A 12625-nucleotide genomic window follows, 5' to 3' on the forward strand; every position below is an offset into this window, starting at 1 on the left:
TTGAACATTTCAGCTTATTTTTTCTACAAATGGATGAATACACAATAGCTCCGATGTAAATATTGCTTTTTTTAATTTTAATTTAGTTTTAATTTCAGATACAATACATAGGATAAAATAGTAGAATACAAAAGAATTCAAAATATATAGGAAATACATAAGAAATTTTTCACTTTTTCGCGAACCTTTCGCTCAAAATTAATGGTCCGACTTGAATCAAATCTAAAGCAAAAGAAAGTGTACATTTTAAGCATTGTTTTAAATCAATCAATAATCTCATTTTGGCATTTGTATACATATTCAATAATATATATTCCCCCTTAAACATTCTTTTAGTTAGAGTGGGGTCAAAGAATGAACCATTTTGATCTACTGGTGAGAAATTCTCTAAATTTGCATTATTTTAAGGAGATGTATAAGAGACATTATCACTTAAAACAGCACTATAGGGCATTATGTGCGCGTGGTGCTTTGCTGGTTGTCTCACTATTATTAATATGTTGAAATTTATAATAATTACATTTATTAGTTTGAATTTTTGACGTTGAATTTTTATCATAATATTGCTTTAGATTTGTATATTATTGCAGGGCCCAGGAAAGACAAGCGGTAAGCTGATTCGGGCGTACCCTGAATAAAGATTGTATTAATAATAATAATCATAATAATTATAATAATGTGTTGTTTTATAAACCAGACTCCAGCAAGTCGACAGAAGATCTTTAATCCTTGAATTGTGTATTCAGAATGTTATAGTTCAGCAAATAGGTAATACAATGATTTTTTTCGACATAGCTCTCGTCATTGGTAAAAGTTTAAAATCGGCTCTTTCATACAATATTCTTCATTCTACAATTTGAAGGTGTAATGAGGACAAGAGAAAGATTATGATCGTATCACAGACATCGCATGCAACAAATTAACCCTAATTTCTATAATGGTTATAATCACATTTAATTAAGGTGTACATGCTTCTGATATTTTTCTAAAGGTTGCATTTTTTACAAATGGTATGTCAAAGCTATAACCAAACCGTGCGTGTTATTCATGCATAACACACATGCCGCGTGGTCTATCACAGATTCTCAACACATGAACTAACCTATTTTATTAAAATTTGCTAAAATACTAATACCTATGTGTATACAAAAGAGGGCCTCTATTGTAATGATTTCATTTATCCAGACGATGATATGCGTGGTGATATGTTTTTGCTATGGTATAGTTATAGATTAATGGTAGTTTAACAGCCACGTACTTTATTCCACCTTCCTGTCTTTTTTCTATTAATTCTTTCTTTCCTTCTTTTCTTTTCATTTCTCTCTTTCTTTCATTCTTCCTTTCTTTCTCTCTTTCTTTTATTCTTTCTTTCTTTCCTTCATTCTTTCTTTCTATAACTATGCCAACATAGTACCTTGCCATTGACTCTAATAGTTGGCATGATTAGAATGCGAGGGCTGCAAAGAACAGGAATAATATTTGCATGAATACCGACACAAATTTGGTTTACAGGGATTGTATGGTAGATCGTAGCTAGCAAATGCTTTTGTAAAATCTGCAACACACAGCGATTGAACAAGTTTTATAGTGACTAATCTCACCAGATACTATTGCAAGCATTATATCACAGCATAATGAGTAGTGTGATATTGAACTGTCCCCCACCAGTGTTCTTCGGCTATCTATACTAATAAAATAATAAGCGGCCTCTATCTGTCTATCTGTCTATCTATCTATCTATCTATCTGTCTATCTATCTGTCTGTATGTCCGGCTATGCGTACCGCCGCGCTTCTACGCATCGAGCCGAAATTTTGGATATGGATATGTAACGGGAAAAGCATGTTGGCTGGGTGGTTTTCGAAGGGGCCCCTCGAGGTCAAAGGTCATCTAGGGGGAAAATACCCCAACTGGATAGCAAAAGCAGCAGCAAGTGGATACACGTATGTGTACTGGGCAACTCTGGACATGTTTCATCTAGCTTTTGGCTATCTGCCCAATTTGAAATGCACTGTAATGTCTACCCAACATGCATTGCTGCAAATGATTTTGAAATTTGAAATGTTGTCCAATCGGACCCAAACTTGCTGAAAATGATTTCTATAAGCGCCCATACCCCAATAAGCGCCCATACCCAAGCGCCCATACCCCAATAAGCGCCCATACCCAATAAGCGCCCATACCCCAATAAGTGCCCATACCCAATAAGTGCCCATATCCAATAAGCGCACATACCCAATAAGCGCCCATACATAATAAGCGCCTACATACCCCAATAAGCACCCACATACCTCAATAAGCGCCCACATACCTCAATAAGCGCCCACATACCCCAATAAGCACCCACATACCCCAATAATAACCAAAGGGCCATTACAGCTACAGGCCCACATGTTATAAACTCAAAATGGTCATCAGGGGTCAAGCAGTATCTCTATCATCCACCTGGTGCCCTAATAGCTACAAGACCTTACAGCTGCAGGTGCATTAGTTTAATAAAAGGCACTTGATTTAATGCCACCGTGACCCATGGGCGCCGCCATACCAAGCCCACCAAGTGACTAGTAGATGTGGCACAAATGTAACAGATAGCAATCTATCAGACAAATAATATCACAAATTACTAAATAAAAATGTTAGAGGCTAATAGATTACACATTAGGAGATTCTGCTTTTATTTTTTATGTTTTCAACAACTAAATTTTGAAAGTTTTTACCGACGAAAAAAGAAGAGCTATGGACGGAAACCCTTACAATAATACTACAAAGTTGCAAAAAAAGAATAAATTTACAAGAACATTAGGACATGCCCACCCGCTGTGCCAAATGTCGCTTTGCCAGACTGTCTATAAGATGTAATGTCATCGCCCATCTGGTCACGTGGGCATTAAATTACGCGGCTTTATTTAAATAGCCTGACATCACTGCTCACATTGCAATTGAAACTATAATCTCATTTAATGTGTTAAACTCTTTTAATTACAACGAGTTTACTTCGGCAGAACTCGAAAATGTCAAGGTGAAACCGTATTTTATAACTAAATACATAACAATACAAAATAAAACAAAAGGAGATATACACGTATATCGATAAATACTACTAATAGACCTAAAAATAAAGTTAACTTACATAGGGCACGGTGCAATAATCATGTTACGTAAGAGTAGTGTCTTAATCCAAAGGCGACGTCAAAAATTAATATATCGCATCCGACCGCTGATAGGCATGTGAGAAGTATTACTTTTGATTGGAATATATTGAACTATTTGAAAAATACTCCATTGTAATTATATGTATTACAAAATATTCAAGGTGTTCAAGATTGCAGTAATAAAATATTAAAGTTGGGTCGTTTTTACCTAGATTCTAAATATTGCACATTAAGAAAAATATCAGTTATCTACATTCAGTATTTTTTTGTACTGCAGAGAGAAATGGATCTCAAAATCTAATTTGACTAAAATAACCATCCTACATGGTGACTCAACTGACATTTAAATAGCAATTTTCTAGAACAGGTGCATTGATTAATGATTTTGACTGGAATATTTTGAAGAAAAAATGTAAGAAAATATGTTTGCACAAGCATTTTAGATTTTCAACGTGTTCAACCTTTCGGGGACTTTCGGGGTAATTTATCTTCCCGACCGTATAACAGGGGCTTTTCCCGCCGCCTTGCATCTATCGGTATCTTCAGTATTTTCATTTATATATCACCATAAACACCTACATTATTTGTACAATGTCACATTAATGTCAAACAATTGAATTTGGCAACACATCAGAATTTCACGTTTTTAGCTGTAATTTAAAATTACATGATCATGCTATTGACGATGTTGATGATGAATCTTTCTTTTTGCAAAAGTAGATACAACGCACAGGTCGAGGGCTCAATGCAACACTCCCTATCTCCATATATGGCAAAAACTCAATTCTGGTACTATAACGTATATCAATTCCCAAACATTTTAAAACATAGACTTACAATTATACAAAGGCTTATGAGTGTAAAATATTATTTTCATGATGTCAGAATAATTATTTCAATTGTGAAATAAATGTAAACAATGGATTTAGCAACACATCAGAGTTTCACTTTTTTAGCTATAATTTGAAATTTCATGATGATGCTATTGAAGATGATGAGCTGCGATACTAAGTTTTACTTTGTTTTAGCGCTTTACAAGTACCTGTATAGTACGGTATTGTATAGTATAGATGACGATGATTCTTTATTCTTGCGCTGAGAAGTAGACCCTAATGCACATATCGTCAGTCGCATCACACACACTGATCTATACGACGCAACACGCTTTTCGAGACAATCGCGATTGAACCTCTGTTGTTACATTTGATTCCATACTTACTTATTTCCTGGACAGGGTACTTATATAAAGAAGAGACATAGAACATGTAGAAGTTTCATTTTGGTGAAATTTACATGTCCATCATTCAAGTAATTGTTTATTATGGTGTTAAACTTATGGCCATGTATGTGAAACGATGTTTTACTCTGTCGCTATATTATGCCACAGTCTCGCTATGTTTTTCTTTGTACGTATAGATCTGTATGTGGTGCTTGTAATAGTTACGAACGTAAATAAGCTCTGAATAGATCTGTAGGCTGTGTGATGTGTTGTTCACCGTATAGATCTGAATGTGATATAAATACTAATGAATGGGTTAAAGTTGAATGGCGCGGAAAGTGAACCACAAAATAAAATTCAAACAAAAACAAAAACAAATAGACCAAAATGAAAGTTTTATATCTCATTAATTAGAAAGAATTAAGGTATGTAAGTTGCTGCATTTGAAGAATATACACACCATTTTTCTCAAAAAAGTAAAATAACCTCGAATATAACCGTATGTGATGCGACCCAGGCGTATATACGTACTTATATTTAAAGGTATTTTGTTTTTCCAAGTGACCAAAATGAATGCGAAGTGTTGCAATGAGCTGTCGAGGTATAAAAAAGCTAACACATCCCGAAATCGGAAGATTGAACTTTTAAGCGTTATTTTTTCAGCGGCCATAACACCGTCCCGTCACAGCTTGTTTGGGTGTTTTCATAGTCATTGCAGGAGTTGCCGTCATGTCTTTGTTTCCGATTTAAACCAAAATACGGCGATGGCCACGAAACGTGGTATTCCACCGCAGGACGATGTACTGGTACCGCTGATTTAATTGGTTGCTGTTGGATTTGCGGCTTTGCAAATACCCAGTCTCCAACAATTTGGGGATTGTTATGTATATCGTTTATCTCGGCCTCAGAAATGCGTTTTCGATGCTGGCGTCTACGACGAACCATGTAAAAGTAAAATGCTGCACAACAAAGAACACCGGATAAAAGGACCACAGTTGAACATACGGCAAGTACAAGTACGATGAGGTGGATGTCGTTGCTGGATGTGCCTGGTATGTCACTGGGCCCGTCAAGCGTCGAAGTCTTATGCGTTGAGACCGTCTTTGTGTTGGCAATTGTATGCACGCGTTCAAACTTCGTTGTTAGCGGAATCGTCGTGACTGGATCATTATCTCTAGTGGCAGTTGCGTTGTCTATCCTAGCCCTGAAGACATCAATTACTTCAGCAGATGGGACGACGTCGTTTAGATGGTTTCTAGCAGGGTCTGTTTCAGGCCAATTCAAAGCGTCCATCAGCAAATCACTATCCACGTATGTACCTAATGAGATATTGAGAAAAATGACACAATATTTGAATCTCCATTTACTATAGATTTCAGCTGCTGCAGACATAATTTGGCCATTGATTAATAATTGAAGACTTGAGCGCAAGAAGACCGTAAGTCCATACTTGGCATTTTGTGATATTTGTGATTGTGATAATTTTTAAATTAAGATAATTTGGAAACCAAAAAAACAATAATATTGATACTTCTCAGGTATATGGGTATAGGCAAGGAGAATCATTTTGTATATCAATCAAGTAAATATCTGTAATATTGATCGATATTGATCGATTTATCATTTTTGGACTTATGGTGAGGTATTCTTGCGCTCGGATTGAAACAAAAGCTTATAACTCAAAACTGAATGCAGATGCTGGAAATATTTAACCATATTGGTAATTTATGTGCAAAGACGAGCAATTTGACACCTTGTTTGTCGAATTTAAAGGTTGTTTTAAACTTTGACCTCAGTTGACCGGAAGTGACCCTCTAACTCATTAACCGAGCTCAAAATGTATGATAAATTATATATTTTCGTAATCGTTGTGATGAGACGAGTAATTTGACATGTATCTTGACGACATTGGACACTTTTTCATTTTTGACCCCTCTTGACCCCTCACGTGACCCCTATGGGGAGGGGCCAAATGTCAAAGAAAAAATTGTCAAATTTTTTGTCTTCATCCAATAACTTCAAAACCACCTGTAATTCAATTTCGTCAAAAGTGGACTTGCAGTCTTCTTACGCCCAGGTCTTCAATTATGGTTGCTTATAATCCTTTAAAATATGGCTTAATTGCTGGTCACCGGTGTCGAACATAACAGTCAAATGATGCCATTACAAACTTTACAAATATACAGTAAAACCTCGTCTACAAGCATATAGAGTGCTTTTGATGAAAGCTAAATTAATCCAGACGACATCCGTCGACAAAATTGTAATAGTATGGAGTTTGAGCAAATTAATTACCGATACAAACATATACAAACAAATAGTATTGTAAGACCAATCAATTGTATTGGCATGTTTACGGCTGTTTCGTTTTAATTTAGCTTCCATCGAAACATACTATAATTATGTTCGTATACGAGTCACATAATTGAGTCACGAATATCGGGTACAAGATGCTTATATTAATAGAGAGTTGCGAAATGAAGTTTGAAAATTTACTTCAACTTTTACGCCAACATCACATCGGTATTTGTTTTCGCTGAGGTGGAAAAGAAGCACCCTGAGATTTGACATAATTGGGTCACGAATATCGGGTACAAGATGCTATTATTAATAGAGAGTTTGCGAAATGAAGTTTGAAAATTTACTTCAACTTTTACGTCAACTTTACATCGATTGAACGTCTGATTGGTTACTGCACCAACAGCGTCTTGTCGCCTAAACTGGGACAAGTGGATCGCATGTGTAAGCGACTGCATCAAACTTTCTCCCTTTTGTTTGGTAAAGTTGTGTATTGATCACACTTTCTAGAAAAAATTCTCTAGCTTATGCGCTTCGTTTGAAAAAGCATGAACTCCCAAGCCGATGACCTTCTTAAATTATGTCACAGTTATAAACTAGCTATGTGTTTCAAATACTATTCTTACGATAGAAGTCATAATATTATTTAATAAAGGATCATTAAAGTTTACATTTTGGAACAGAAAATTATTTTAAGATAAAAGAAGCTGTTGGTAACTGCTTTTGCGCTTATCCACAAAAATAGCCTATTTAATGAAATTAAAAGCTCAGGCCATTAAAAGCTCAGACATTAACCAAATGAAGAAAATTATTTTAACGCAATTCTATCAGCAATGTTCAACAACATGTGCGTGTTTTACACCCAAACCCAATTAGATTTCCAATAATTGGTCTTTTAACTAGATACTAAAAAGTAAAAAAGAGGTAATTTTGTAATCTACGGGGAAATGTGGAAACTATTGTTCATAAATTGACATATTTTTGTTCATAATTTACGAATCACTATAGATTTTCATGTTCACTTCGACAGAGGCTTTAATGGAAGAGTGTTTTGAGGAGATAATCTTTTGTGCTTTTGAACCGCATTTCGCAAACTCTCTAATATGGTTGTTTGTTTAAACGATAGCTTCACGATGAGACATGCCTGGGTCCTAATGAGACCAGAAGCAAACAAAATGTTCAAGTTAGGCTGTACCTATATTGTACTGAATAATGCTAGCCTATATGGAAAGAAAAGGTAAAGACTTGACGTTAAAGATCAAGAAAAATGTGTCTACTGCCAACAAACCATGCGAACAACTTTGCTGTCAGCATTGTAATTCTCTATTGGTACCTGGGAGTTCATTTTATAGCTAGTTATGTCATTATGATTCTGTAATTGCAAGGGTGTATAGGGCCTATATTGATCGGCCGAAAACCCGATATAAATGTGTGTTCTACCTGGAGAAAGCGAATTTTGTCTCCTTCGTCTACCCGCGATATTATCGGAGCACAACTCTGGATCCGTTGGCTGCCTGCAAACAACTAGAACGTCGTATGTTGACCCGGATCCAGGGACATTTAGCGGATTTCCTGCGGTTGTTTGAATATCATCTAATGCCACAAAATCTTCATTGGAACTAAACATAAAAGAAAAACACACATATCATATGGCAGTATGAGGTAGAATGCGGGTAGAAAGATAACTATGAGTCTTTTATCACGACATATTTGTCTTATAAACTGTATTTAGGAAATAATCTAATGTTACTTTACTTGAATTTGGTTACTGTGCTATCCGGACAGCATCGACCGTAGTTGCCTCGACAGAATACATTTAATGTAATTCGGAAGAAAATCTTAATGTTCTCAGCGTCTACTTCGGTCTGTAAATAACAAGAAAAATATTGTTATTATTTATATTTCTCTGTTTTATTAGTTTATTATTGGCCCACATATTCAACCTTGTCGACAAAGTCATGCTTGTTGGAACTCGTATCATGCAAATTTGTCGGAGTTGCTCTAAATTAATACCACCCAGAGAACAGTTTAAAGTTCGAAGCCTTTTAGGTTACAAACAATGTTTAAAATAGAGCCCGTCCGCCCGTCCGAGACGGGCTACTTTGTCTTCGGCGTGCAATTTGCCAAAGCAGCCCGTCCTACGGATGCCCTGAAATATTGCCATTACTACTAGTAGTGGCAATAAGTTACTATTGATGATTGTCTACTTTTAAGAGTTAAAGCCTTAATGTACGATCTTTTTTCATAATATACCTTTATTTTTTTTTCTAAACCGATTGTTTGGCATATTTGTAATACTTATACATGTTCCAACTTAAATCTATGAGCAAACTGTCAAATTCACCCTATTTGTAGTAAAACGGGATGATTTTCTATTGGTCCGACATATTATCATAATTTTTCAGATTATGATAATATGTCAGAACGGTCGCAAATCGTAGTCTCTTACGAAACCATTTGGTTACGCTCCCTCCGAACATGTGGAGGGAGCGTAACCAAACTGGCTGCGTAGGAGACTAACTCTGAGGCCGCACCCGCAGTCCTAATCCAAAAAAAGTGCGAGATATTTCGAGTGATAGAGGTGAAGTTTATGATGTTGTTTCTTTGCAAAGTTCCAATGTTTTTCACATCCAAATGTATTGGGAACTTTCATAATGATTGCATATTAACTCTTTTATCATTTTGGAACAAAAATAGAAAAATCGAAAAATTTAAAAATATCGTAAATTAAGGCTTTAATAGGGCAAAATGTCTTGGTATAAAGATTGGTTCTAAATTACTTTGGCACGATCATGTTAATTCAGTCATACAGAAGTTATTTTGTAAAATAGGACTCTTGACACTTCTTAAAACATTCCTTGACGTTCGCACTCTTAATGTTTTATATCATAAGGCTCTTATCAAACCACAGTTCGACTACTGTAGTGTAGTATATGGTTTGGTCGCTTCAATGGAGATACGTAAATTATGTGTTTTATAGAAGCGATGTGCTAGAATAATATTGCGTGTCAACTACCTTACCTCTTCTGATATAATGTTTCCTATATTAGGATGGGAATCACTTCCGAATCGGGCAATGTATTTCAAATCACTGCTAATGTTTAAATGTGTTAACGATATAACTACACAATACCTTATTAACAGGTTTTCTTATGTGCATGAACAGCATAATGTTAACACCAGACAAGCTGCGTCCAATTTTTTGGGGTTGGAATAAGGTAAGTATCGAAGTAAGAAGTTCAACAAATGTGCAGACTTTCAAGCAAAGATTCAAGTCTCAAAATTTGAGCATGTACTAATGATGTGTTTTTATTCACTTTGAAAATTGTATGCATTTTTGTATTTTAATTTTGTATTTAACCGTTGTATATTCTATATAAATTGCTGCCTTTTAATGTTGTGTAAATGTATCGCAGTGCCCCATGTTAGACCAGCTATTTGGCTGAATTGGGCTACCCTAGATAAATATGAATAATAATAACTAGTGGTAAGGTGATTTTGATATTTTTTGAAATTAGCACACATGCTTTTAATACATGTTCTCTTTCATTTTGCTAAGGCTCAGCACCCATAATTAGCTAATTAATTAAAAATTAAATAATTAAATTTGGCGTATGGTTAAAAAGTAAAATGTTATGTTTGCCATAGTGGCATATCAACCTTACAGCACTTTAAATACACATTTTATAATATAAAGTTAAAGGGAGCTTTTGGAAACTGCTTAATCACAAACCTATAGTAAAGTTCAAATTTGGTTAATGGCCTGAGCTTTTGATCCTTGCAGGTTCATTACCAAAGGCAATGACAATACAACACACAAACATATGTTCCTATTCCAAACATATACAAAGGGGCCGGAAATCAGATGAGACCAATATTATGGAATGATAAATGGATGCAAAAGCAGTTCTTGTAGGCCTTGCTTTTATATTTTCAACAATTCATTTCATATAACCCATTTCACCCTGTCATCATATTGCTCTTCTCTTTTATCCCACTTATGGCATCCTATTTTTCTCCCCCTTGTTATAGAAACTACTTGGTTCTTTTTCTTCTCATTCATTTTTCTTCTATTTTACATCCATTGATTGTTTCATCTATCTATCTATATAATCCATGTCCCATAGCTAGTCACGTTATCAATTCACGTCTTCTTTGGTCTTCCTCTTTTCCTTAACTCATCTGTACCTCCCTCCAGAAACGTGTTTGCTAGACTGTTTGTCCATCTAATCACATGGCCAAACCACTGGAGTTGTCTTCTTTTCACAATCATGACAATGGAGATCTGGTGTTCATGCTCTCCAATGAAACTTTCCATCATTGCTCTTACTTGTTTGTTGGTAGTATACGTTCATACTATTTTGTAGTATGTTTCATACTATTTGTTTAATTTCATTTCCTTCCCCTTTGTCTATGTTTGGTATGTATATATATGTTTGTGTCTTGTCTTGTCATTGTGCCTTTGATAAAGGTCCTGCTAGGATCGAAAGCTCAGGCCATTAAACAAATTTAATTTTAAGATTTTATAATAGTAAACTAAGACATTGGCAAAATGAAAACATTACACTGTAAATTGGCGCGTCACCGTCGGTTTATTCCATAGTGGCATAAGTTCACCTTATGCCACCATGGAAAGAGGCCGGCGTAAAGTAACGCCATAGAGATTACACGGCAGCAGAGACGGGGTTAGGTTAGTGACATGTGATTTCCATACTGACGTACGTCGTACTTATTGTTTTCAATTTGCCTGTAATATTATGTCTTTATTTCTTTTGAAAGTCATATCGATAAAATCTATTTATTTTAGTACAGGTACTAAATACAATGAAAGTAATGACTAGATTTTCTCGAAAAGCTGTATTCGCGGTATTTTATAGTTCTTGGTTTGTATAACTTGAGACTCACGTATTGCTGAATAAGTCCAAATATGTAGATAATTACTCCTCCAAAATTTGAATTCACTGGAACAGGGGAAAGACAAGACAAAAACAAAACATACATGACACATACTATAATTAGTTATTAGGTGAAGTGGAGGTTTGTTACTGGAAATTATCGTGCGCGAAGTGTCATACTAGGTGAAGCCGAAGGCTGAACACAGTATAACACTGAGCGCACGATAATGTCACGTTTTTAAGTATTCTAATTGTTGAAAGATGGAAAAACATTATTAATTGGATGAATATGTTCCGCGTATAACGTATTATGTGCATTATACGCTACCGGTACACACGAATCGCTATTATACACGTATCTCTTTATATACGCGTATCGTACTTACACATAACCCTCTCACTGACTAGATAATAAAGCGTAAGTACGCACTCACTGACTAGATACGAAAATTTACCCGGTTAGTGGTGTTCGTTGATGTTTTTCTTTATGATAAAGTGACATGCTACCGTATTATATGCCTTCACTCCACAGCACTCCCACGGGGTTAGCAGACGCAGATCCAACCCCTATATCACACATCTTACCTATCTCCAGGACATATAAACGCGCACCTCTTATAAAAAGGACTAAACAAACCCCCAACCATCAGACAGCACAAACGCTCACCACACATGCACTCACATAAAACCAACAATATTCCAAAGGCCACACATACACATCCCTTATACATAGAAACTCCGTAGAATTCTGTAACATTTTATTTACTCTTTATTTCATTTGGTTAGCCCGGCAAAATGATTTACAGTGTGGCCAAGATGTACGAACATGCTGAATGTAGGTTCACCTGTGTGTTTGTGTAATAGCTATCTGGCAATATTTTGCAACCAGCTGATTTATCCCCTTTATGTTAACGATACAAAGATAACTTACGGTCACAGTTGATTCCCCGTTCTTCTTCTGGGCAAACGCAGAAACATTCCGTGGTGAAGCCTGGTAGCATGATTCCCAACGTGTTACAGTCAAGGTCACAATTGGCACCTGAGAATAACAAATGTTAATAT

The 12625-nt window shown here is 35.7% G+C and overlaps 1 protein-coding gene across 1 annotated transcript; it reads right to left on the bottom strand.

The window, feature by feature from the left end:
- Positions 1–4815: 4815 nt before the first annotated feature.
- Positions 4816–12564, bottom strand: LOC140140955 (uncharacterized). The gene is made up of 5 exons (XM_072162725.1): positions 12495–12564; positions 11574–11629; positions 8424–8533; positions 8109–8287; positions 4816–5689 (listed from the first exon to the last, which is right to left on the bottom strand). The coding sequence occupies exons 1-5, from the start codon at positions 12562–12564 to the stop codon at positions 5022–5024; spliced, it is 1083 nt and encodes a 360-aa protein (XP_072018826.1). The 3' UTR covers positions 4816–5021.
- Between the last annotated feature and the right edge of the window lie 61 nt (positions 12565–12625).

This window comes from Amphiura filiformis, chromosome 2 (assembly GCF_039555335.1).
Source record: "Amphiura filiformis chromosome 2, Afil_fr2py, whole genome shotgun sequence".
Taxonomy (NCBI): Eukaryota; Metazoa; Echinodermata; class Ophiuroidea; order Amphilepidida; family Amphiuridae; genus Amphiura; species Amphiura filiformis.

Coding starts and splice junctions, on each gene's coding strand:
- LOC140140955 (XM_072162725.1), bottom strand. CDS start 12,564: ATGCTACCAGGCTTCACCACGGAATGTTTCTGCGTTTGCCCAGAAGAA. Junction 11,630..12,494: donor ACGGGGAATCAACTGTGACC/GTAAGTTATCTT, acceptor CCCCTGTTCCAG/TGAATTCAAATTTTGGAGGA. Junction 5,690..8,108: donor ACAAAATTCGCTTTCTCCAG/GTAGAACACACA, acceptor ATATCTCATTAG/GTACATACGTGGATAGTGAT.